At 45.0% G+C, this 27,374-nt stretch overlaps 1 protein-coding gene across 1 annotated transcript; it reads left to right on the plus strand.

Moving 5' to 3' along the window:
• The first annotated feature begins 7,045 nt into the window (after window positions 1-7,045).
• On the plus strand, window positions 7,046-27,166 carry LOC149327922 (uncharacterized). The gene is made up of 5 exons (XM_089565004.1): window positions 7,046-7,116; window positions 14,960-15,127; window positions 18,753-18,908; window positions 23,692-23,856; window positions 26,983-27,166. The coding sequence occupies exons 1-5, from the start codon at window positions 7,046-7,048 to the stop codon at window positions 27,164-27,166; spliced, it is 744 nt and encodes a 247-aa protein (XP_089421130.1).
• The last annotated feature ends 208 nt before the right edge of the window (window positions 27,167-27,374 follow it).

Below are 27,374 nucleotides of genomic sequence, written 5' to 3' on the forward strand. Positions count from 1 at the left end.
CAAATAAATAGAATGGGGGTTTCTGAAGGTGCTCTTCAACTTTACTATTCGCATTTGCTGTCTAAAGTCAAAATTTACGTGTTTAGGAAAATTATTCTAATTCCTAATCAATTAATTGCACAACAAGAAATTCCCTATGATGCGCAAGCCGGTTGGTAGGTGTATGTAAGTAGTTTCCCTGGCCTGCCTGAAATTATTTATCTTTTAACCCTTGACTAAATTTATCCATAGACACCCTGTATAAACTGGCCCTGTGATAAACAATATCGCTCTTAACGCTTTAATATTTTTCATGCTCAACGGAGGTTGCCAGGTCAACCAAATTAGTAGGTGAACCGAAATGGGTCCATGCAAAAATCGGGAAAAAATTGATATCTACGTGGCATCGCTCCAGAAAATGTTCTTATTCTGCTAGGAATATTATTTCCATGTCTTTGCCAATGCAGCAGACTAGTGCAACTGGATGGTATGGTGTAAGATCGAACGGTATTCCCCAGATTCTATGCGTGGAACAACACGACTAGATCTGCACGGAGTTGGAACCGTACCATTACTCTGACTTGCCATAACAATACAAAATAACACTTCAAACCGCTCGTCGAAGGTTAGAAAAAGCAGAGTGTAATACGGTATTGTGTCAGGCGATGATGACCGTCTGCATCAAGTCAGCACAGCGCGAAATTAGTCTATGAAGAAGGGACCTAATCGCACCTTCCGCGAGGCAGAAACCTGGCTGCAATACAGCGTTACCGATGGGGTCAGTAGACCTGCTACCTTAGAGCAGACGTCTTGGGCTACCTCGTCCTTGCCACGTCCTTGATGGATGGTGATATATTTGAATGGATGGGCCGCTTGGATGGACATTCTAAGGCTGCGAACGGCACTCTGATCTAAAACGGCTTCGATGCCTCAAGCGTTTTTCCGAATGATTTCCTCCATTTGACCGGAATTCTGCTCTGATTTTTTTTTATGCTCCTCAGATCACTGGTATCCAGTTGCAACTTTGTGTGTAGGTATCTGCGCCCTAAGCGGCAAAATAGTTTACTAAATCACGCCGTAGCTGAGTATTCGCTGCATAAGGGCTTCATAATGTCAGTAAATTTATAAATTGTAAATGAACATCATTAGCATACCAAAAGGCTGTGATTCAGTGTGTGCATGCGTACATGGATTTTTTCGTGAATAGCGAAAATGTTCTACTAATTAGTTTGTCTTGCGAAGTACGGCGTTTCAAATATATTGAAAAAAAAAATGTTCAGATTCTTCTATACGATTCTTCTACAATAATTCCGTGAGCTACAAGATGTGTCCCCATTTTTTTTTCGAAAGAATGTTATACGTCTGAAACATAACATGCTGCACCTCCAGCTTTCGCTGTGTGCTCACAAATGACAGGTACACAGAAAGTTATCCTATAACTAATGCAATAGAGGAAAGTTGATATCTCGTCTCTCAGGTCTGCTTATATATGTATGCCGTCATGCTCATGCTATAAACAATAACAAACCCTTCACTACATTTTGCCCTGTTAAAATGTGCATGAATATTCCTGCTTTTTGTTATAGCAGTACTATATAATTCGATCGCGCAGAATGCCGCCTTATTTAGCACTCCTGAAGGAGAGGTGATCTATAAAACTTCCACCTTATATACTGCATACTAGCAAACGATACAAAATTGCATTGAGGAAAAGTTTTTTATGCCACCAGCACTCATATCATGACCATGCCTCCTCTTCTTTTGTCAAAATATATGACTAATTTCTACTAAGGAAGCAAGCGGACGATATAACTCAAGAGTAAAATTTGAGGCTCCAGGCGGGCTATTAGAGACGGCAAAGAAAGGCTCCCGATTAAATCTGACTGACTTAGATTCTTAAACACGCACTCATAGAGCACATCGCTCGGGCGTTTTGTGCCACACTAACTTGAAAACATACCCGCCGCGTCCGAGGTGGGTCGCAGAGAAGCAGCCGCAACCGGCAGTAAGCACATACAAGCACTGAATGCCACGGGAAAGTTCAGCGCTTGAAAGTACGCCTAACATCTTAGTAGAAGTTCCGCATACATTATCGGCGCTTAAGTCAGATGTACTAATGACCCTGTTCTTAGCATTTCATACCCAAGCTATTTTTTACAGTGAGTCCCCAAGAAATGTTTATACCACATGAACGTGTTCAAAAACTATTTGACGCTAGAAATCATGTGTGTGTTCGAAATGTGAAAACTGCAAAAATATAGAAAAGTATTTTTTTTCCTCTCCATTGATTAGATCCTATAAATCCGTCGCGGTGGCTCAGTGGTTATAACGCTCGGCTGCTGACCCGAAAAATGAGAGTTCGATCCCGACCGCGGCGGTCCAATTTCTTTGGAAGCGAAATTCCAGATGGCCCTGTACTGTGTGATGTCAGTGTAGTTTAATGAACCGCAGGTGGCCGAAATTTCCAGAGCCCTTCACTACGGCGTCCCTCCTAAGCCGAAGTCGCTTTGGGACGTTAAATGCCTATAAGCAGATCCCGTACTCGACGGCCAAATTTGTATACACAACAAATGTAAAAATACTGACAGTGTGCAAATATTACATTCAAAATGAATAGAATAAAAATTCGGTAGCTTTGCTACCAACTCCAAAACGAATCATGATGGTGAAAAACGAACCGAAAAGATTTTATTATTGCCGTTACCAAATTGAGTAGGAATGAAGGCTATGGTCAATAACCGCTATTTACGAGAAAATACGGGCAAAACAAAACAATAGGCGAAACAGCAAAGCACTAACGGCGGCACTGCGGCACGCGCTTTCACTCAACTGGTTACACTTAAGGCGCACGCGAAATCAGTCAGAATATCATTTATATGTCTATGATGTCATAGGCATAGGAAACGTGTCATCTGCAACTGCACGTATTTCCTGGGCCCTGCCCACATCGTTTAGTCTTGAAGAATATGTATGAGCGTTATGAGTTTCACACATGAATGGGCAGTGCACTGTGCGGCTTTATTAAAGGCTGTTTGTTCGATGCAGTGGTCGACAAGTAAACTACTCCGGCCCTTATTCGAAGTTCTTTACGATTATCCGAAAATCATTTCAGAACTTAGGGAACAATGAAGACTTTCCGAATCAATTTGAAGAAGCATTATGTGGTTCGTTAGAGGATTAAAACAGAAGTGTATTCGACTCGCTTCCCAAAAATTTCACATGTTTGCACTGCTAAACTTGAATGCGCTCAGCCATGTCAGTGCAGGCTGCAAAGCCCTAACTGTTTTAATCTATAATGTGCACCATTTTGGTAAGGTATCACTCAATCACTATTACCATGTGTCGACTCGCCACACGGAACGCCGCAATGTACAAATGTTTCGCGCCAGTGTGTTTCTGCTTGAAAAATTATTGTCAAGGGAACTTAAGCATGTTATTTTTAAAGGAACTAAGCCTAAAGATTCGTTTTCGAGCTGTCCCAGCGAAGCTTTGGTACCTTCTCTAATGGGATTTTCAACTATTGCTATCTGAATGAAAGATCATAATCATGATGACAGAATGTAGTCTTATTCTTCAATGTCGTTCCCGATTCGCCACTGCTTTCTCGATGACGAAGTGCCCCAAAATGAACTATTGCTTTCGATGTTGCAGAGCTGCTGTCGCTAGAAACGCAAAATGTCTGGGATGCACATGCTCTGAGGGAGAGAGTTACTGTAATTTGCCTGACAGCTTATGTGAGTGTTACGAGAATATATTGTACTACAAGAACAGCATATTTTGCCCAATCAATGCCAGCGACTGTGCTCTTCGTAAAGGGTAAGATTTTTTTAAATTTTCATGTAGCGTGTCAGCTTCCCTTCTACTATTATCTAGTACATAACATTGATGACTGAGGAGCTATGCCTACCGAAGCAGTTATAATTTTACGCAAAATACACCTTGTCGATGGGCTGTAACATTTTTTTACCGCCTATACCGTAATATATAGAATTGCGTCACTGGTATTCAGTCCAATGTTCCTGTACGCTGCTTTCAATCCCATCAGTCAGCGATTTAAAGCTGCATGCAGGGTTGAAATTAAATTCTTCAAACACAAAAACTTATTTTGCAAACTGCGCGAACACTGTGTTCTTATCAAAAGGGCAGTTACTTTTTTTGCTCTTCATTTCTTGTAGAGATTAACTCGTTGGTAAAGGTTGATAGAATGCTTATTTATATACTTATTTATGTATCCAAGTCACTAAAGCGCTTTATTTAGTATACTGTAGGGTGAAGGTATGAGACATGATGGACTGTGAACTTAAAGTGCAATAGGTCAAATACGTCAAGTGTAAGTCCATACCAAACAACTGTACAAACGAAATCACTGTTTGCATAGTACTGTCTAGGTATCTGCTACCATTTCTCTCCCTCATTTTATCTATGAAGAATGGATTATTACGGCATCCCGTCTTAGGGGAGGGAGGGGGGGTTGTTGGGAGGGGCAGCTTTAAAAAAATAGAGACGCCGACCAGAAAATAAAATTGCGTGCCTGAAATATCCTGCTAAAGTTGTAGACGCTGAAGAAATGGCTTTTTTAGATTATTTCTCTATCTTGAAAAATAGTTCGAGATTGGCCGCAACAAATTCGAGCACAAGCTTGAACTCGGCATTATCCGGCCCTCCTTGAGCCTATGGCCGTCCCCTCTACACATGGTGTCGAAAAAATCCTCAGGGGCTGGCGGCCCTGTGCTCATTTACGCGCTCTCGACAAAGCTACTATTCCAGACCGCTGCCGCCTACTTCAAATCGCGGATTTCACAGCATCGCTGCATGGCGCCACCATTTCCTCTAAAATTGACCCGGTCAAGGTTTACCACCAAATTTTTGTGGAACCATCCGATGCACCCAAAAGCGTCATTATTACACCCTCACGTCTCTTCGAATACACCCGCATGCGCTTTGGCATCCGGAACTGTGAACAAAGTTTTCAACGCTATTTGGACAACGAGATACGAGGTCTACCCTGCTGCATTGCCAACATCGGTAATGTCTTCCGCGGCGATGCTGAACAGCACTTGACATACCCCTGACAGCTTTTCCAGTGTCTCTCTGATTATAGCCTCAATATTAATAGAGCCAAGTGTGGCTTCGGCAAGTCAGAGCTCGACTTTCACGGCCATCGTGTTGACCGTTCGTGTATCCGTTCGCTTCCGACAAAAGTCGATGCCGTTCAAGAATTTCGACTGTTTTCTTCATTCCATAAACTCCACGACTTTCTTCGACTGTACAATGTTTTTCTCATTCTCGCACCGGGGACGCGTGCCCATTCGTCATGCATGGAGACTGTTTTCCAGAAAGTTCGAGCTCTTTCTTCCAATCTGCCGCCACCGCCGTGAGAGCGAAGTTGGAGGCGGCATCACTCAGCACGCTCAAACCAACGCCCTCTTTGTAGGCCCTGCGTAGCATTTACTCCAAACTCCAAGAATAATCGACGGGCGCGGACATGTCTCATTTGGCACTGCACCAGCGAGTGAAGTGTAGAGGGCCGCAACACACAAGGTTAAGTGCTCTCCGGGGTTCTTGCACCACTGTTCTAGAATTCTCTATGGCACGCACTGACGAGATTGCTTCCGCGCCATGCCGGTGTTCGGAATGTGTGCCGAATTTTGTGACACCACATCCCTATCACTTGCTCTCCTTAGCCTCCTGGCTGCTTTGAAACAAGGCCTCCGCTGCATTCCAGCAGAAGTTGCGCGGCAGGGTGCTGCGTCTTCCTAGTGGAGTTTTCGACGTCACTATTTCCACTCCAAGCACCGATCTCAGATATAATGCGAGGCAGCTTCGCTGATTTTGCCTTCATCTTGAAGCTCCGGCGCCTCGACACCAGACTCGTCCATCTTCGCACGTTCTTCATCAGCTTGCGATTTCTACTCACATTTATGTTAGCCGCAAATCGCTTCAGCGTCCTTACGACGGCCCGTTCCGTGCTGTCGAACGACAGTCGATGACCTTCATCATGGCCGTTCATGGACGCCCTGACTGCATTTCTAACGACCGACTAAGCCAGCCTTTATAGAGGACGTTCTCAGCACACATTCATGTATGGTTTCTCGGCCCCAAACGGCCGGCTGCCCATCTACGCTATCTTCCATTGCTACTCCACAGGAAGGACATCCCTCTTTTAACTTGGTTTTTAAGTTCTAATTTCGTAGAAAACGTAGCCAAAGCAGTACGGTATTATCGAAGCCGCGTAGAAATGCGGCACGTTTCAAGCCCCAATTGAAAGTCCGCAAGGCGGTCAAAAATTACTGGAGCAATTTATATCTGAAATGGTTTCAATATAAATGGACAGAAGGTGAGGTTTAATGAATGTGGTCTTTTCATGGTGTATGTCATTCGGTAAAGTTTGCCACAAAGCGGAGCGATTAATTATAGGTTGCGCCTATCCTCGTGAAAATATTAGAAGGTATCCCCAAAGAAAAAGACAGAAAAAGTGCTTAAACTTTTTCAAAGCATCCTTAATGACGATATGATTACAGAAAAATTTTTCACATGGATGGAATAATTTGTCAAGAAATTGAAATTTGAGCTTAAGGTAATGCGTGCAGCAATAACCGTACCAAGGACGCCTACAAATCCCGCGGAAATGGAAAGCGCGTTTTCACAGCCTTGCAAAACGCTTCAAGCAGGAATTCCTAACTAACCCCCCTCCCTAGCTAGGGCTACGCCGGCACCCCTCTCAGCGGCGGTCTAGATGCTATCCGCACCCGCCGCGTGGCGCCACCATACCCTCCTCTCAGTGACTCCTCCTGTAATGTTTTCCTTGGTTAATGGAGTAAAATTTACTGTAACAATATCGCACTGCGGCTATTAAACTGGCAAGAAGGCGAAAACCCAGGGCCTGGAAAACGTTTTCAATTTTTGATTGGAGTGTTTTTGAAGACTCTTTTGTTTATCAACGCCCTGTTACTAAAAGTTTTGTTTAATCAGGGGGGACCGCACCCCTCCTGAGCCATCTTGTTTGCAGTGCGCCTGTTCGGAGGGCGTCTGTTTTCATGAACAGTGCCGTTGTGAAAATGGTGTCATGTACCGCATTGACAAACCCGGTGTGTGTGTTATGGACAAAGAAGAGTGCAGCATGGACGAATCGGAAGGGTAAGAAAACGTTTCTTGCTGATTCAAAGGGTTCAAATTTTATCTCAGGCAATTCATAAGGAGTAGCGCAGTCATATTTACGAAAATACATAAAAACAGAGATTAGACAGGAATATCCTGCGTTCCCTGCTGAAAAAAAGTTCTATGATGCAATAACCTCATAGATCATTCATCATAGAATATCATACAATTTGTATGATATATCATACAGATTGTATGATATGTCATACAGATTGTATGATATTCTATGATGAATGATCTATGAGGTTATTGCATCATAGAACTTTTTTTCAGCAGGGTTTGTTCGCTTGAAAGCACTAATCCGAAGGTTCCGAGCACAGCAAAACCGCCGCCTTCTTGTTCAAGTGGGAGCGCAAGCCTAGCTCATGGCCTCGCCTAGCGCTAGGGCTTCGTGCCGCTACACATTCCGCTACAATTTAAGGGGCGTGCCGCTGCAGTTTAGGGACCAAGAGTGTGTGTCGCTGCATGGTTGCCAGTCGCAATTGATTAAGCAGTTGCTTCAGCGTGAGTTTGCGATTTATCTGTGTATCTGATCGGCGAACTAATAGGACGGACATTATTGGCAATGTGAGCGGAACGTCTGTCTGGGCTGGTACCGGCTTCGACGCTTTTTGGAATGGGGGCGATTCAAAGGTAGTCTGGGAGCGGGAAAGGAAGAGTAATGATAGGAAGGTCAATAGGTTTAAGAGGATCTTGTTTTATCAAGCGCACCTCTTTTGTGCTAGAAAGACGTTTCATTTGCCGGTAACGGTGTTTCATATTATTATAGTATAGTTTTAGTATTTCTATACGAGTTTTATAGTATTAAAGAGAGAGTGGCAGCTATCGTAATTAGGCCGAATAAGAAGTACAAGCGGAAGGCGGTGCTGGCGTACGCACCTACATCAAGCCATGATGACCAGACCATTCTAAGCTTCCATGAAGATGTGGAATCGGCAAAGCACAAGGTAAAATCACAGTGCACTGTACTGTGTACTGCCCCTATAACCAAGGCACGAGGCATACAAGCCATGCCTTCTTTGTAAAGGGCTGTTGTTGTTGTGACTGAGAGAAGGATGAAAAGGAAATTGCACGGGCCTGCCTACTGCCACGTGCAGACAGAGGAGAGTTAAAAGATCAGAGGAAAGAGGAAAGAAAAGACGCGCGTCGCAGCAACAACTGCATCCGCCGGAACGTACGCTCCTCAAAAAACAGCTAAACGGCCGATGCCGCGCTCGCCAAAGCGAGAACAGATTTTTGTAAAGGGCCGAGTTGGCTGCTTAAATACTTGTTTGATGATGATGCCGTTGTCGATCTGAGAGGTTCCTTGAAGGTGATTTCAAGCACTCCAGGCGCACACAGGGAGGGGGGCTTGAAGCATGCCATCACTTCCGCAGGCGCGAGCAAAATCCGGAAGCCTGTGGTGACGAATAGAGGGGACTCGCATCGCAGGAAGTGGCCGATAACCAAGGCAAGAGGAATACAAGCCATGCCTGGATTTTAAAGGGAAAACGTTTGAGCGTCTGGCCGAAAGAGCTGTTCCTGCATACACCCAAGAGTAAATTACACTTTAAGCGTAAATTATTGATGTCAAGTAATAGACAAGTAATGTATCTCTAATATAGGCAGGACAACCTTGAACTTCAATGTCAAATTATCAGGAACAATTCGGTAAATTATACTGGACAATAGATCATGTTCACATAATAAATCAGGTTAAAGAGAAATGTGCAGGTTACCACGAGTCCCTATATATAGCCTTTATAGATTACGAGAAAGCATCTGATTCAGTCGAAACTTCAGCGGTCATGAGAAATTCAGCAGTCATGAGAACTCCTCTTGTATCATTTGATTAAATTGTAGCTATATATTGTGACGGCATACGACCTACGCTAACCAAGAGTGCGCTGCGGTATACAAATAAAGAAGAGGCGCGGGGCGAGCGCGAGGGGAGAGCGCGCGGCGCTAGCGCGAGAGGTAGAGAACGAAAGAGAACGGCCGCGGCCGGTTGTGTCTGGGTCTCCTGCGTCTCTCTGTGTCTTTCTCTGCGCGGGCCCGCCGTCCCGTAACATTTGGTGGCAGCGGTGGGATCATGCCGCTCACCCGCTCCCAGAATCAAGTACCCGACGTGCCAGTCGACAGGACTCCGCCACCAGCCTACGGCGCCGACGACGCAGCGGCCGGCACCGCTAGACCTGGGCGCTCGGAGGGGCTCGGTTCTCCGCACCGGCTGGACGCCGGTATTGAGCGCCTCCTCGATATTGTTAGTCAGCGGATGGGCGCATGGGAGGCCCGTCTGACTGCCCAGGCTGGGGAGATGGAGGCGATCCGGTGCGACTTCCGTCGCCTTCTGCCAGTCTGCCAAACACTTAAATGCCAAGATTGCACGCTGGTCCCTGCAACTTCAAGAGTATGATTTCACCATAGTGCATCGGCGCGGCTCTGCACATCAGGATGCTGATTTACTTTCTCGCCACCCTTGTTCCGTGACGGCTTTGACGGACCTCAGGACTCCGCAAGCGCAAGATCCCGACGTTGCTGCCATAATCCACTCCCTTGGCACCGCCGTCGGCGCAGGTCTTCGCTAACTGCGCCGGGTCTATCAAATGAAGGATAACCTCTTGTGTCATGTGAAATGGCTCCGTGGTCGACCACCTGTGTGGTTGCCAGTGGTGCCGGCAACACTGCGGTCGCAAATCTTGCGCGGCCTACACGACGCTCCCACGGCTGGCCACCTTGGTCGCAGCAAAACCTACGCACGAGTGTCGGAGCGCTTTTGGTGGCCTAATATGTCCAGAGACGTCAAGGAACACGTGGCGTCCTGCCAGACGTGCCAGTTCAGGAAGTCATCCACACGAGTAACCAAGCCACCCCCGCAGGCGTTTTCGCCGCCGAGTTTACCTTTCGAACTGGTTGGACTGGATCATTTGGGCCCGTTCCCGAAGACACGCGCCGGCAACCGGTATATTCTGGTTGCGGTCGACTACTTCTCCAAGTGGGTCGAAGCACTGCCCGTTCCCGACACGTCGTCCGCTCATGCCGTCTTGTTTGTGGAACAACATCTTATTCTTCGGCATGGTGTGCCACAACGCCGCATCACGGACCGCGGGAGCTGCTTTATGTCCCAAGAATTTGAGCGTGCCCTCCGCTCCTTCGGCATTGCGCATTGCACTACATCCGTCAATCATCCCCAGTGCAATGGCCTCGTGGAGCGTGTCAACCGCACCCTTACGGATATAGTCGCCTCCTACGTCGCTCCGTCCCACACAAACTGGGATCGTTTTGTTTCTACTGCAGCTTTTGCACTCAACACTGCGGCTCAAGAAACAACGCATGTCACGCCGTTCTCAGTCGTCTATGGCAGAACGCCCTCCATCCCTCTCGACGCGCAGTTGGGCCTTCGCCATCCTACTGCGTCACCGACTGACTGCGCCCAACGACTTCGTTCCGCCCGCCTCGACGCTCAGCGCAACCTTCTCACGGCCCATGCGCGTGCGCAAGTGGCCAATGCTGCAGCACCACCACTTCCCTCCTTCCGGTCCGGTGACTTGGTCCTCGTTCGCCGCACCATCCGCGCGACTGGCCGTGCCGCGAAGCTCTTGCCCCGATACCGCGGCCCTTACCGTGTCGTTGCACGGCTCGGCCCCGTTACGTACCGCCTAGAAGACCTCCCCGAGCTTCGACCACGCGGTGTGCACCACATTTTTCCCGAACATGTCTCCAACATGAAGCGCTATGTCTCCGGCACCCACCGTGATCCCGACTTGGCTCCCACGTCCTCCCTAGTGCCGCCCTCCCGTACCAGCACCAGGCCTCCCTTCCGGAATGCCGCCCCATAAGTGGAGCGCTGTGCCGTGAACGCAATCCCAAGTCCCGCGGTGTGCCTGTCCCGACTGGGCACATCGAAGCCACCCCATCGCCTACAGGACGACTAGACGAGGGCAAGCGCGGCGCTGCGCTTCCACGGGCTGACACGAAGCCGCAAACGCGAATACAAATGCCGTCGCCCGACTGTGCCGTAGGAACTGAACGTCGTACTAAGTTTGAGTTTGACGGCTTACTGGAACCACTTTCCGAAGGCGGGCAGAAGCCCTCGCAGTTTTCGTACGGCGAGGAGTCGCCTACAAGCAGCCCCGGGATCTACCGGGACCGTTTGGTGTCAGACGACACTGTCATCACAACGTGACGATGCCTCCTGCGCACCAAGCTGCGCCGGTGCGAAGAACCTCAGCCCGGGCTCATCGGGACGAGTTCGACGCCGCCTGCAAAGCGAAGCACGCGCTAGGGGACACCAGCGGTGTCTTCCCCTCTTATCTCCCCCCCCCCCCCCCCCCCCCCGGTGGAAAGATGTAACGGCATACGATCTACGCTAACCAAGAGTGCGCTGCGGTATACAAATAAAGAAGAGGCGCGGGGCGAGCGCGAGGGGAGAGCGCGCGGCGCTAGCGCGAGAGGTAGAGAACGAAAGAGAACGGCCGCGGCCGGTTGTGTCTGGGTCTCCTGCGTCTCTCTTTGTCTTTCTCTGCGCGGGCCCGCCATCCCGTAACAATATTGCGGTAGCTTTTAATACTATGCTCTTGAGGAAACGTGTTTCACTGTGTTCCTGATATGAAACCAGTTTGAATGTATTCTAAATGCAGAACCTTTACAATTGCTGGTATTGCTCTATTGCAACAGAACTTAGCTGTATAGATTAATTGATGCTGTGTTCCCCCATATAAGTGACCAATATTCTAGCGGCGAATAAACAATGAATTGTGAAGTTTTATGAAGACATTTAAAAACGAATGATGACATCTATTGAAAATACAGCTTTTTCCACTTTTATGAAAGGAATCATAACATGTTGTTCCAAGTCATGTCTTCTGGAAAGGTCTCCTCAAGCGAAATCAGACTTGTCTCGCAAGATGTTCTAGAAGATCCTAATGTGATAATGTTTTTCATCTTGACTCATGGGACTCGAGCTCTGATGAGGACGTATTTTGTTTTCGTTTCTTTTATTGTCAGGCATTTTCTTTGTCAATATTATTTGAGCGCACTCCAAACAGGGCCTGCTACACGACGCATACTTGATATATTTCGTTATGCAATATGTGCAATACAGCAGCGTTAATCACAAAGTGAAAACTCTGGATAGTCTGCGCAACATCGTTTATATGATGGAAAAGCCTAGTTTACGGCCTTGCTAGCCGCAATATTAATCTGTCAAGATAATTATTTATGCTCGTTAATTGCCAAAATTACTTTTTGACTGAAGAAACAATTTGAGAACCAGGAGTGAAAGTCTTGGGATTCCATATATTTCTAATTTTCTAACCAATAGGTTTTAGTCAACGCTATCAAAAGCTGCACTGAAGTCCACGCAAGTTAATTGCGTCATTATGGTTTTTGCCTTCAGTATTATCTAGTATTATGTCTTTTTGAACTAGGAAGTCAATTTCTGTAGAACGATTTTGTCTCAACACGTGCTGATTATTTTTCATCATCATATTTTTGCAAGAAACATTATTTACTTTGATACTAACTACCTTTTCAAAGTCTTTCGTGAAAATTAGGTGCACACATATTGGACTGTAGTTGCTCACGTTCTTCGTATCCACTCCTTTGCGTATAACTGCCACTTTGGCGACCCTCATGCTGAAAAGGAAAACGCCCGTTGACAGTGTAGTGTTGAATATATGAATTAATGCAAGTACAACGAGATCCAGTAGATATTTCACTGGTCTGATTTCGATGTCATCCGCATCTTTACTGCGGCTGATGTTGAGGCTGTGAATAAGCATTATTACTTCTGATGTGCACGTGGGTTGCAGAAATAATGTATATGAATTTACTGGGATGATTGCGAGGGCGTCATCGTTGATACTGCCGGTTGACGAAGGTAAAGATGATATTTAACTTGTCTGGAAGCTGTCTCTCCTTTTGAACCATACCGTTTATTGCCAAGCTGTCATTCCAGCGTATTCAGTTTTACAGTTTGACGCACTGTTCACTCTTTTTCACAATATGTCGCTTCTTTTTAAACCCTTTCATCAATTATTCGGTTACGATAATCACTTTTGGGATTTTTGTCCTCCTTTAGGTTATTTGTAATTTTTTTCTTCTGACCATTTACTTATGTCGCTTGATTGATGGAAAGATGATCATGGAAAGATAATGAAAGTTTCAGAGCTTGGCGCGTGGTGCTGCAGATAAACGAACATTTTAATCGAAAAGAATCACAGAAGAATTTTGGTAAATTTTATTCAGAGTTTTGCACATCTCAGGGTTTCAACGAATTACCTACGCAAATAAGGCACCTGCACTCTAAGGCGCACCATAACTTGATCTCGAAAACTGTGTGCTAGGTCTAAAAAAATAGCACTACAAGTGGATTTCTTTTACCCAATATCTGCATACAGTTACTTCAAGTACCCCCTGCGCACAGCTCATAATATTTACGCCGCGGGACTCGCCCATGTGGATTCTTGCCACCCTCATGAAACTCGCACTTATTCGGACACAAACAGTAACGTGGCAAGATGAAGGCAAGATGAACACATGTATGTGTTGGTGTATACAGGGTGTTCAAAGTTAGACTTTACTGATTTTTTTTAATGCGAAACGCCGTACGCTAATGCCGCGTTTGTTCCTTGGTAATGTGGCCAGGCGGGCACAAACTGACGTAATTGGCGGTCCGCAGAAATTCAGTAATTAGCTAAAAATCATTAACTTTTTATTGCCTCAAGTTAGCGTGCATATTCATATTGATAACTTGGAGGCATTTGCTTTCCAGGGCTATTCCATTTTGTACAATTTTAGTAGCACGCGTCTGCCCTGCGATACGTGTGTCTAAAATTTCATGCCAGTTCGTCTCATTACGCATGCGAGAGCGCGGCTGTCGGCGTGAAACACCTCCCTCGTGTGACGAAACTTTGGCGTATTGCACTGTGCCTTGCAAGAGGAACCGGTGACTGAGATGACTTTTCGTGATTCATTGGTTTCGCGCGCCAAGAAGAAAACGTTGCCGAGAACAAAACGTCATCGGCATCGCCACTCGCTGCACACTCTTGCAAGGCAGAGTGCCATGCGCAACAGCTGCTTCACAAGATGGAGGTGCTTCACGCCGACAGCCGCGGTTTCGCACGCGTAATTAGACGAACTTGGACGAAATTTTAGACATGCATATCTCAGGGCACAGGCGTGCTACTAAAATTGTACAAAATGGAATAGCCCTGAGAAGCAAATGCCTCCAAGTTCTCAATATAACTATGGACGCTAACTTCAGGCAATAAAAAGTTAATTATAGATTTTTAGCTAATTACTGACTTCATGCTGACAATTATTACCCTAATTTGTGTCCGCCTGGCCGCATTACCAAGGAGCAAAAGCGGCATTAGCCTACGGCTTTTCGCATTTTTTTTATCAGTAAAATCTATCTTTGAACACCCCGTATAAGTACAGTCTTTGTCAAAAGTAACCAGGCTGCATGGCTTGCTTCTGATTTGTATAGTAGAGCCTTTACAGCTTTCCCTGAGGTCGAAAAGTTTTTTCAAGGTGAGGACAGGGGTTCTCCTTGCCATACGGAGATTTAGACCTTGACGGCTGGCATAGTAGTTTAAATATACGACTGAGAAGAAAAACCATGCAGCATGGTTACTTTTGACAAAGACTGTACGTACTGTGTGCGTGTATACAAGTACATCCCGACAAATGAAAAAAAAAGTGCAATTCTTCTTAGTCCGAAATAAATTTAGCTAATATTGTGCAAGGCCCCATCGTTAACTCTACACATCAGATACTGTGAAAGCAGGAACACACAGCGTATCGTCCAATTATTTCGGAGCTTTTTTTTTCGTTATAGACGGCGGGACGGGAAGCAATTCCAACACTGTGCCAAATGTTCTTGCTCTACTGGAGAACAGTGGTGTTTCAAGTACGACAAGAGATGCAACTGCGACAACGGAATCCTTTACCCAATAGACAGTGCACAATGTGTTCGGCACGAAAGCTGGTGCGAGAGCCCGGCCAGGTAAGCGTTTCCGGCGCCATACAGGGTACTGCGAAATTACTGAGAAAACTGTGATGCCAATTTCATCCCCTGTCAAGAAACAGTTGAGGAGACATGTGCACTTCGTCGTCGAGAAAGCGAGTGTGTTCTAGTGTGAAACCTGCATATTTGATGAAACGCGCTCCAATGTGCACTGCTCGAACTGGCAATCTGGTAGGCCTCGTGGTAAATTACGGGGTCGCACTGCACAAGATGTGAATTTCTTGGGATTGCGGTGGGATATAATTGGTCGCATTGAAGCCGCAACGGCATGCTGTTGTAAACGAACTCTAAATGGCCGCAGCGCAATGGACTTAGCCCATTCTGCCACAAGGCACGAGGCAACATCTAGAAAATTTAAGCGTCTGTGGTTGAAGCCTACCATTGACCCAGACTACTGCCTGTTTGCTAGACATGAAACAGTTTTATTATGCGCATTGAAAAAACTTTACTGTGTTGCCCCGGCTGAGGATTCACTTATAATTCGCTGTAACAGAAATCCTCGATAACCTTGCTGCTGATAATGCATAGGACCGGACCTTACTGCCCATTATTTCTGCTTGCTTCATTGTAACTACGCTCGATTTCAAAACGATACATCTAGAAGTACGTTCGGTGACCTTCGCGATAATTGAAATAGCCAAATGTGCTGTTTTGAACAGATACGCCTGCGATGCCAAAGATCGCCTACATTATTGCTCGGCAAAATCGGCTCACACCTTCTAGCATCGGCGCCAAAACCCATTACATCATGTGTGTCCTGCGATCTAGACAATCACCTATTTATTGTCATCATTGCCAAATCTGCCCTTAATGGTCGCTTATACTTCCTAATACGTTTGAATTCGGTCTCCACACCTACTGAAGATACTCAAGCTTCTTGAACTTGCCAAGACTGCTCGTCGCAAAGGGGGCCAGCGCCGACTAAAATTCTGGCAAACGTTTAAAAGTTCGTGGATTTCAAAGCACGAAATACTAAATGCAGTCCTTCGTTTCATTTATTAGCAATAAATATACGGCAGTAGGGAGCACCGGTGTTCAGGCCGGCGTCCATTCAGCGCACAGTTATCGCTCGGCAGTCGAGGACGCAGGCCGACCGTATGCCGACCAGTTTCATTGCCGTCGTTGGCCAATAGACTGTCATCCTGACGTCTGCCCTTCGTCTCCCTTATGAAAATTGGCCACAGTAGGCCTAAATAATTCTAGGAATGCATAAAAATGTGCCAGTGGTGCTAGCAGTTAGCATGACCTACAGAAAACAGTTTGAATCAGTACATCACTAACAATAAATTTGCAGCAGTAGATTTGAAACCAGCGAATGCGTTTATAAGTGGCAAATAATTTCTCGACATCGGATTAGGCTGAGTGTACAACGCAGGAGCTGACGCCTACCAATTTTGCAGCAGTCTCCCGGGACCCGGACTTGGGTCCACTATCCCGGCTGTGGGCACTCAGGGCCAGCCGTCGTACACAGTGTCCTCTTACGTGACCAAAAGGTAACGTAATGGGTTTGTAATACAGAAGGTGTGGACTCCACTATTATAAAAATGGTCTACAGATAGTCTATAGACTTCTTATTGACTCTATTGATTTCCTATAGATGTTGCTCTTTGTCTATTCATAGTCTAAAAACTGTCTATGGACAAAAGGCTTCAAGAAGTGTATGGCCATAAATCTATGGGTTGTCTATAGTCTATGGCATTTGTATTGCCTTTAGACTGTTCTCTAGGATTTCTCTATAGACAGTCTATATACTTTATAGACAGAAGTCAAAACTTTTTTTGGAAGAGCAACTCGCAGTTCTTATGCTATTTGTTTTATGTTTTGAAGCAATCTATTTGTGATACGCACCTCAAGTTCTTACTTTCCCTTGCTTTTAAGTTTCCTTTCCCTTGTTTCTAAGTTTACTTTCCTCTGCTTCTACGTACATGACTCGGTGTTAAAGAGCGTTTTCCACTGCAGTACTTGGATTGGTCAAGTGATTGGCCGCACTGGACCAATAATCACGTAGGGCACTGGGACGCTTGTCCCCTGTGGCGGTGCGCTTCCCGATAGGTTTTACTGCATTTTAGCCTCAACGGCTTTAGTTGGTATTGTTATAAATGCACCGACCTGAATCTCAACATAGCACCAGTCCTTTATTTCGAGCACTGCAATATTACTAAGGGAAGCGTCGAGGCGATTCGAAGTTAGACGGGCATGATTCTTCAAATAAGCCTCCGCAGTGCCCGCAGGGATTGCGCTCTACGAGAAATATCTACAAGAAAACAGTATAAATGCATTCAGGACTTTATATGCTGCAAAGTCCTTCCTGCAGTAGCTTTACCGTTGCAAACAAAAGCCAATTCTTATTCAGCGAGCCAAAATCCACCATTGGCGATGGTGATGTGAGGGAGTTAATCTCGTGCTATAATTCTTACTGCTCTCACAGTGCAGAAAATCATGTTAGAAGCCTTGCGGTGCTCGCCCACGCCGGGCAGGCCTCTTAGTAGTTTACGCCTCGTCCTGTCGCAGAAAGCACTTGCCTCGGCTGCGCCTGAGGTATGATTGAACTATTCTTAAGATTACTTAGTTCTTGACGCCTCATTTGGGCGCGAAGATTGAGTACTATGGGGGAACTGTGCTCATGCGCTCTTAGGAATAATGGCAGGAGTAGTTCACGATTTGTGATTTAAAAGCTAATGATATCGTAATCAAACAAGGATGATGGAATCACACTCTACGACAAGCCAAGTTTTATATTTTCATATTTTGATATTCCGATTTTGCACTTTTTCTCTTAAATCATTAAATCACGTGGTACTTCAGGAACGTCGCCTGCATGTGCGAAAATGCGGCATCAACGAAACAGCTTTCAGACAGTATGCAACTACTTCATTGCTGGCCGAATATTAAAAGATAAAATTTGCTTAATTATCATGCCAGGAAATGCCTCAAACGTGATATTCGCAGAGAAGCACTCCAACTCAAAAAATCGGCTCCCTTTTTCTAACCTTGCAGTGCCCCCCCCCCCTAAAACATTTTGTGCATGATGTTGAGGAAAACATATTTTAAATAACGCAGGTAATACAGATTTTGAGGCTGAGATCTATAGATAACCTAAAGATCCGATTTGACGTCATCGCTGCTTCTTTCTTTTTAGTGAAATTTCCCTTTTTAAGCACACTGACGTTATTTTTGCGTGTTTATTAAAAAGAAAAAAAGCACTTGTGCCCAAATATATAAATAGGCGCCACTGTGGATGTAATTAAACGTCAGCTTAAGTCCCTAGCGATTTAGAAATAAAGTGTAGGAAGTGTAATTGCCAGAAGCGGCAGTCTCGCAGAAAATTTAGGTGAATATATTTCACGTCAATAAATAACAAACCACGCCACTGAAAATCAAAACGCAGGCGACTGACAGCCGCAAGCACTGAGGGCAGCAGCAGCCTAACACGAATTACGCTGCGGTTTAAATCGCAATTCCGCCTATACGGCGCAATTTGCAAGAAAGAAAATCAAAGATCTCGATTTTTTTCCTTTCTAGCTTTAAAGCCATTCTGGAAGCAGAAACCTTACAAATGCGCTTAGTAAACAAAAAATACGCCAAACTTTCTCAATCTTCCTAGGCCTCACAAAAATATACTCTGCCTGCTTTGCGAGTGCACCGGACAAGACTGTGAGATTGGAAAATGCAAATGTACCGAAGGGATTATATACATCAAGGACACCGACATGCGCTGCGCCCACGAAGCATCGGATTGTCTCTCCTCGCATGGTGAAAGGTACAATTTGTGAGATCATGTCCTGAAGCTATTAATCGGCTTACGGCCCCTTTGTGGTGCTCACTGCTTGGCGGGAAAAAACGCGATGACATCTGGCTCTTTCCAAACTCACTTGTTTTCAGTAAAGCGTGTGCTGTTTCGAATAACACTATACTCAATGAAGCGCACAAGAACAACAGCATTTAACCTTGATATTAATCTAAACTCTCAGATCTCTTGTCACCAGAACAAAACTGTCACTATTACTATAATAATAATAGTAAACAAAGCTGTCAAAACGTTTGACAGACAACACGCATACTGTATACTGATTTCTGCTTTCGTTGATATTCCTACACTTTTTTACCTTGAATACATTGCATGTTTGCTGCATTTATTAGTATATGCGTGCTGAAAATGACCGAAAAAGAAACTGTCTAATTAATGAAAGTTGATTCTTGGAAAAAACATCGCTAAACGAAGGACAACGAAAAAGAGTACAACAGGACCGGCGCTGACTGATTTCTTTTAGCGTTTAGCGCTGTTTTTTCCAAGAAACATGTACCAACTAGCTCAACTCTCCGTTTTAATGAAAGTTGAAAATATGTTAGGTGCATGACACAAGTGGTCTGCCTCGGTTTCTAAAAGAGTTTTAAATTCTTGGTGTTTCGAGCGCCTCTGCCGCTTATGTCGTATGATTCAAAGGCCATATCGTCCATGGTCTCGTGAAAGTTTCGCGGTAGCTTTTTAACAGGCAAGTTTTCCGTATCGAAATATTGGATATAAATATATATGTGTCTCTTATGAGTTCGTAAGTTTTACATTAGCTGTATATGTCACAAATGCGTCCCGCATGAACTCTTATGCAGCCCACATAAGTTATTTATGTCATAATATGGGTCTCATAGGGAACATATACGCCTCATACGCGTTCATGTGGGCCACATATGTGTCTCGTATGAATTAAAATGGGTTGCATATGACCGATATGTATCTTGAGATGTGCCTCGTTCAACACACATGCTTCATGCTAGCTCCTATGTATCACTAATTTGTCTGGTATCGTCTGAATACGAGTTCATACGCGTAACGCATGTCTCGATTGAATATATATGTGCTGCATACGCGTTCACATGCGCCGAAAATGTGTCTTGTATGACTTATATGTAGCACATCTCAACTGACACAAGAAATCCGTGTGTCACAGAAGATCCAATTTGCATCTATGAGCTGTTTTCGACCTCGACCAAAAAGGAGAGCCGCTCATGAGTGCCTTGTACACAGCCTCGCGTGCTTCGGGAAACAAAAGTAAAAGCGGCGAATAAGCGACCAACAAGGTTCGAATAAATGCGCGAAAAACGAAAAAAAAAAGCTTGGCCTATTCAACACAGTTCTCTTTTGCTTTTCGATTTGTGCCCATTTTTGCGCAGTAAACACCGGCTACGCAAATTTCCTCTCTTTAGGATTTTCCAATCTGTTGGAATACACGTTTAGTTGAAAGGGATATGTCGCCTTCTCTGCTTTGTAGAGCCGTTTTAAAGCTCTGTAAGAAATAACACGACGTGTATTCGTGGGCAAGAAACAAAATCCACCTTCGATATACCGCATACTATGTTCATAACAGTAGATAACAAGGATCATCATCATCATCAGCCTGACTACACCCACTGCAGCGCAATGGCCTCTCCCGTGTCTCTCCCAAAGGGCAGGGCCCTTAGCTAGTTGCGGCCACCGATTCGCCCACCTAACTTTCTGCCGTCCCTTGCTACGTTTGCTTTCTCGTGGAATCCACTCCGGTACCCTTAAGGATAACAATGATAATTGCAATCAAAATGAAATTTCCACGCAGCTCGGTTTTCCTTTTTGGTCGTTCGCATTCGTTTATTTTCTCACAAACCACCAGCAATGTTCTTGCGCAACGTAACAACGAAGAGGAGTCATGTGCATCTGTTGAACCAGGCGCTAAGACAGAGAAAATGCGTCTAACTATTGCTTTTCGATCCGTAGTAGAAGTGTTTTAGATACGACGAAAATCTCATCCATTCGTGTATTCTCTGTATTGTCCCCCTGTCACAGAGCGTCTAAAGAGAACTTCAGATATGTGAAGGTGTTTCTAGCTGCGTGAGTGCTTTTTACGAACAACCAGTCTATTTATATGACGGGCGCTCGTCAATATACATCCAGAAAAATAAAATAACCTAAAACGAAGTTGTGTATACATCCTCAATGGTGTTTGTTAAAAAGTATTGCATTAATATGCATTTTTCAATGGTGTCTCCTAATCATACAAGTGGCTTTTAGGATAGCCGTCATTACTGTGTTTAGACTCAACAAAATATAGGCTACTGTACAGTCGCGAGTAAAAAAGATTAGCACACATGACGGAACACCAGAGCGCCGGAATGACAACGCGTGGCGCTGCGGGTGGCGAAGAGGCTGATAACGAGAATGCCGGGCCGTTCCCATTCTACAGTATTAGGGGCGCTCAGTGTACTGCCATGGACCAGCAAAATTACTGGATAAAAGCAGCGCTATCATCCATTGTTCCCGCGAGTTCCTTTTGTCAGACCATCGCGGACATAAAAAGAGACGGCGATAAAAAGAAGCCATCTTTGATCATGATAATCGAGCCAAAATAAATGCTGCATGCACAGTCACGTAGGGTCGGCACTTCAAGGCTCGGGCGGTGGCACGCTTGATAAAACTTATTCCCCTCCCCAAGGCTACAAACATAGAGACGGCCCATTAGGCCGGTCTGCGTACCGCAGCGCCGCGTGGTGAGATATCGCAATTCTGATCGCCAGTGGTCTGTGCTAATATTTTTTGCTGGCGACTGTACATGTGCTAAATTCTATCTCAATAGGAAATTCAACGAAAGTTCCAAATTAGGAGCTTTGATACGACCGGTCTAATTGAATGCAACGCGATAAATAGGACGAAGCATGTGCAAAAAGGATGGGAACGAGTGCTTATGCCTGACTAGTACGCGCGTTGTTTCCGCTGTTTTAATCTTTAGTCCCCGTAACAATGTCTCCATGATACCGAAGGAATTTCAAACATAAATACAATACCCCCGAATGCGATATTTAAACTCAGCTCTGAAGACGTCTCATGCTTTGTAGACTCATTGTTTTTCTTTATTGGGTCTTTGGCACGTCAGGCGACGAGAGTACTTCGTTAGTAATATTATTTTATGAAGACGACGACGTGCAATGCAGAGCGTGTGATAATGAGTACATTTGTCCGTAGCAGTAGGAATTGAAAAAGACGATGATGAGCAATGCACAGCGGGAGAGTGTGCAGTATAACACGAGACTTGATCGCCTGTGGCCCTAGCCTAGTGCTTTCGCGCTGTGGAAAGCGAAGCTGATCAGTTAGCGGCGCCGCGAGTTGGAAGCCCGGTCGCGGCAAGGTTTATGTTTATTTATTTATGGTTTCATTCGCTTACATCTATATCGGCGACTCGGGTCAAGCCAGGAACGGTCGCTTAAGAGTTGCATTCCAAAATTATTATGTACCTTCAAGCTTGTTCATGCATATACTGAACAGAAAATGAATATTGTGCTGTTGCCGTCATCAGACAATACGTAGGTATAAAGAACCGCGGTTTCTTTTCTTCATCTCCATTGTCGAATTTCACCTGAAACGCTAGAGGCAACTCAGTCAACATCGCGAGTTTATCTGTGAACGACTCGCTGCCTTTTAGAAACCATTGTTAAGAATACTTTATACAGGAAACAGACGAGAGACCATTGGAACAGTAGCGAGTCTTCTTCATGAAGTCCCAGATTTTGTGGTGGGCATTGACCATGTTCAGCGAAGGTTGTGCATGCGTTTCCTGTAGCACCCAGTCATTATTTTGCGTGACACTTATGGTAGCACAGTCGCAACTATAATGTTGTTTCCGTTGATGGAGGCGACCAGGCAGCTTGGACATGATATGAACGTCAGTTTTATCATTAGCCGCTATAAAAACCGAACGCTGCTAATGCGTCCCTTTCTACCGGGATAATTAATTCCTGAAAGAAGTACCAAATCACCAAATGGTTTGATCAATTTTAAGCAAAAATAACAACTGTTAGGCTGAAACACGTCCTAAAAGCGCAATTCAAGGACAACTACCAAAATTTTGCGCTGAAAATTCATGCCAACGCAATTGCCGCCCATATCTCGTCTTTGGCGGTGGAAGCTGTGCAACATCGAGCCGGATGAGCGTCACCAGCCATTGGTGGTATTTGCACAATTTCCCACTCCGATTACAGCTCGGGGCTGGTGGTTCAAGGGCGAGAACCGGCTTGCTACCAGAGTGCTACCAAATGGCCACAACACTTTTTTATTGGCACTGGTTCTCAACGCCATGAACCAGCTCGTTGGCTTTGACTGCAGCCGTAAAGGAGGCTTCTGGATTCATTTTACACCACTTTGGGATCTTTATCATATTCTGACATTGAATCTGGCAAGCTGTCAATGCGCAGCTTTCACTCAGGGCTCCCTGTCACTATGTACCGCATGATGGTCGAATAAAGATTATTATTATTATCATTATTATTATTATTATTATTATTATTATTATTATTATTATTATTGAGAGCCCACGGGAGGTTTAGCATCTAGCCTCTAAATAACGGAATTGCCGCAGCCAGGATTCTATTTTGTGTCATCGGGCTCTCCTGCAGAATAATAAAGCCAATGAGCAATTTCTTAAAGCAGTTGTTTCTTCTTGCGTGGTGGAAGTAGCAACCGCTCCCTGATCAGAGCAGAACTACACAGTTATGAAAAAATTGCTGATGTCCAATTGCTGCAGGGACACAACAGGCGTCAACAATAACTGTGCCAGATGTGACTGTCCGTCCGGACAGCAAAGATGCGCACAATACAGCGGAAAGTGTGACTGCATAAATGGTCATCTCTATTACAAGGGCACTGATTCATGCCCTCTGATTGCGGAGGACTGCGGGAGGCCTGACTGGTGAGCTTTCCTGTTTTTAAATGTACACGGATGCGCTAAGAGAGGACTCCGGTTCTGAACAGCAGGAAGATATGAAGACATCTTGTAGGCACCCTTAAAGGGCAATTGGCACAATTATCGGCAACTGGATACCTTAAAGTGGTTTCGCAAAGAACATTTGAAGAAAAGTTTTATTTTTATCCCGAGGAAACAAGAACCGTACTGGAGGGCTCCGGAATAGTTTCGAACAAATGGTGCACGTTAAAGATCCCCAGGTAGGCAAAATTATTCCACAGCCCTTCACTATGGCACCACTTTCTTCATTTCTTCGTTTACTCTCTCTTTTATCTCTTCCTTACGGCGCGCTCTGGGTTCCCACCTCTATTTGAGAGAATTACTGCGCAAATTCCTTTCCTCAAAACTGTTTTTGAGTTTTTTCCTTGAAGAACTGAACAATCAAAGCTTTCCACTCTTCAATCCCGGATCCTAAACGCTTTATGTACGCCTAAAAAATTTGTCGGTAGTCAGACTCAAAATCATATATGTGCAGAAATACTTGCTGATGGGCTAGCTGGTTCATAATAAACTTCAATGGCGCAAGGCCCCGAACACATGAAGAGAGGCGCTCTTTCAATCTTTCTGTCTCTCTGTGTTCGTTCCCTTGCTCCATTCAAATTTATTTAGCATATATATGAGCTATTGTGTATGTCTAACAATTGAAATATCAATATTAAAAGGCTTCAAGAGTTAAATTTCATGACAATACTTCAAAACTTCAATATCCTGCAGGAAAATTCAGATAACATTTTAATCGTTAAATATCGTGCATGAGAGGCAAATTTCGCTCCAGTACGACATGAACATAACAACCAAAAGCTTAACCATAAAATTTCACTAACAACAAAAACAGAATGAGAATATCCTGCGTGTCGCACCTCTTTCTGTCAACATTTTATACTGCCCGGCTCGTGTTCGAAAAAGTGATAGTACTTACCATCTTTACGTGGGGCCGTAGCGGGAGTGTCCTGTGAAACAAAATAATTTTCAAAAAAAGGCTATTTCAGGTAAAGTGAGCATTCGTTTGTCATAACAAGTTTCTTGCGGAAAAAAGGCGACACACAGACAAGACGACAGTAGGAGCGCGAAATTCGCTCGTACTGTTGTTTTGTCTATGTGTCGTCTCTTTTGCGCAAAAAAAACTGGCGAACGAAGAATCTGACCTACTAGCCCGACAACAACACTTGATAAAATGAATATTCTTGTGGGAAACAATAACTGCGGCTTAGCCGAACGTCATAGAAGAAGTTTTATGCTGTAATTAGAACACTAAATAACTTACATATACTACATAAATTTTAAATTATTCTGGCCTGGGCTTTGGCTGTGAACAGGAAATTGTAGTGGTCATTAGTACATCCGATGTTCGTTTTTACATGCGGAAGAAATTTGTAGGGCTAGGCTAACCTGCTTAGCGCATGAATCTGCAAAAGCTGCTAAAGATTTGTACTTGGCGTGTAACACTGCATTACGCCGTGGAAAAATTCTCATGCTGCGCATTCAACCGCCATATTCATAGCAGCCCTTTCAACGTAAGCGATGTTGTGGGTTGTTCTTGTCGCAGCCACCTCCCGGTTGCGCACACTCCTCCGCTTTGCTATAGCCTCCGAAATTACTAGACACCTGTTTGCCTCTCACCCACTCTCTTTCTTCACTTTCGTACTTTCCGACACCCGCCGCTGCCCTAATAATGTGGAGCGGGAATTCCCTCGCTCCTCTTTCCGACTTCCCAGCTTTGCAAGCGGCAGTCATTGAATTAAATAAAAATAAAATATTTATTTTAAAGAATTAACTTCCTAAAGTGTTCGAGGTCACGCCGCTGAAGCTGCAGAATCCACTGAATAATGCTGGGCTATATCGTTAAGCTAAAGGCAACACAGGGTACGCTATAAAATTTAAATTTGGCCATGAATTTCGGCTCTCTGGAAGCACAAAAACCACGGAGAATGTTTACGACACTCGAATCTGAGCGAAAGCCCGAATTTGTGCAACGTAGAAGACAACGGTGAGCAGGCAGTGCCGCGGGAGAGAGCAGATGGATGAAGACGACGCCCTCCAATGCATAGCGCGAGAGTGTGGTGCAGTTTAACACGAGGCGTGTTGGCTTTGACCAGACCGAGTATGAACCGGAGTGGTACTCACTCTTAGTGCTGTGTTGTTCATTGCCTTTTTTCTAGTTCTTTGTTGCTTAGATGTGCTGTGTTATGACTTACTCGCTAAGTGCTCCGAGCTAACTCTTATCTCCTGCTTGGGAGTTGATGTGCTACTGTTTGTAGATAGCTCACGTACATAAAACTTCGCACCATTGTAATAAATACCATGTTGAAGAACAAGAAAGCGGCGATAGCCTAGTGGTCTCGCTGAGCGGTCCTTAAACGAGGTCTGTTCTCGCAGCCACGGGTTCGATTCCCGGTTATGGATATTGATTCAATTTCTTTTTCTCCTTTCCATGGTTTGAGCTCTAACTCAGCTGAAGGTAAAAAATAGGCACCCGGCGACCAAAGCGAAGCTTTTGCTGAGGCTCGTTTCACCTGTCATGGCAATCAGTCATAAAAGTAACTTAGCTGCAAGGTTTTCTTAATATATACCGCTGATAGAGCGCGATCAAGAACCGGTACCGTAAATTTCGAAGTGAGGTTTCTAACTTCCGTCATGTACAACCCCCGTCAAAAGCATACAGCCCATATTTGCTTGCGACGCCTTCAGCGTGTCTGGTTACGCATACTCAGAGACCATAATCCCTCAAAACGACGAATGGCTTGAAGTTTTCAATCGCCCCAAGCTTTGCATTGCTATACGTTCTAGGGAGCTCCGCTAAACAGCTTAGAAGCGTACCGCTTGGGCTGTATACTTTTGACGGGAGCTGTTTATGTGCGTTATTCTATGCCTTTAAACCTCAATCTACAAGGACCCAATCTTAAGGCTTCTGCGTTTCTAGGTTAACTGAATTTCGACAAAAAAATGGGATATTTAGGATGAATGAACTACTGCTCAGTCTTGTTTCGCCGTACGGAAAATACCCCGTGCGGTGAACCTTCCACGCACCGTATAAGCATACAATTTCGTGTGTTATTTTTGCGCTAAACACAGGCACAAACACTACGGAAACACAACTGGCTGCATCTTGTGCGACTGCGACCGACCGACATGCAATTACGGAGCCAGATGCCACTGCCTCGATGGCATTGTTTACCTGAAGGACCGCAAAGACGAGTGCGCACGCCGGCGTGGCGATTGCTATCGGCTACAACCAAGGTACCATTCGATCGGCTAATTGTTCCTCGTTTCCTCTACTGTTTGTTGCTTGTTTGTTTGTTCATTTTATTTTGACAGAACTGGGTGTGCAATACAGGACCGAAAATCAAACATGAGTATAAAGCACTGCCATGGTGGACAAGGCAAAAGGCGCTTAATGCAGGCCGGACGAGGCCTCGTGCCCGGACTATTGCATCAGGGGAGACAAGCGGACGGTCGCGCCGAGA

The sequence above is a fragment of the Amblyomma mixtum genome, chromosome 10 (assembly GCF_055824585.1).
Source record: "Amblyomma mixtum isolate Tamu chromosome 10, ASM5582458v1, whole genome shotgun sequence".
NCBI classification, from domain to species: Eukaryota; Metazoa; Arthropoda; class Arachnida; order Ixodida; family Ixodidae; genus Amblyomma; species Amblyomma mixtum.

Coding starts and splice junctions, on each gene's coding strand:
- LOC149327922 (XM_089565004.1), top strand. CDS start 7,046: ATGTACCGCATTGACAAACCCGGTGTGTGTGTTATGGACAAAGAAGAG. Junction 18,909..23,691: donor CTCTCCTCGCATGGTGAAAG/GTACAATTTGTG, acceptor CAATTGCTGCAG/GGACACAACAGGCGTCAACA. Junction 23,857..26,982: donor GACTGCGGGAGGCCTGACTG/GTGAGCTTTCCT, acceptor CGCTAAACACAG/GCACAAACACTACGGAAACA.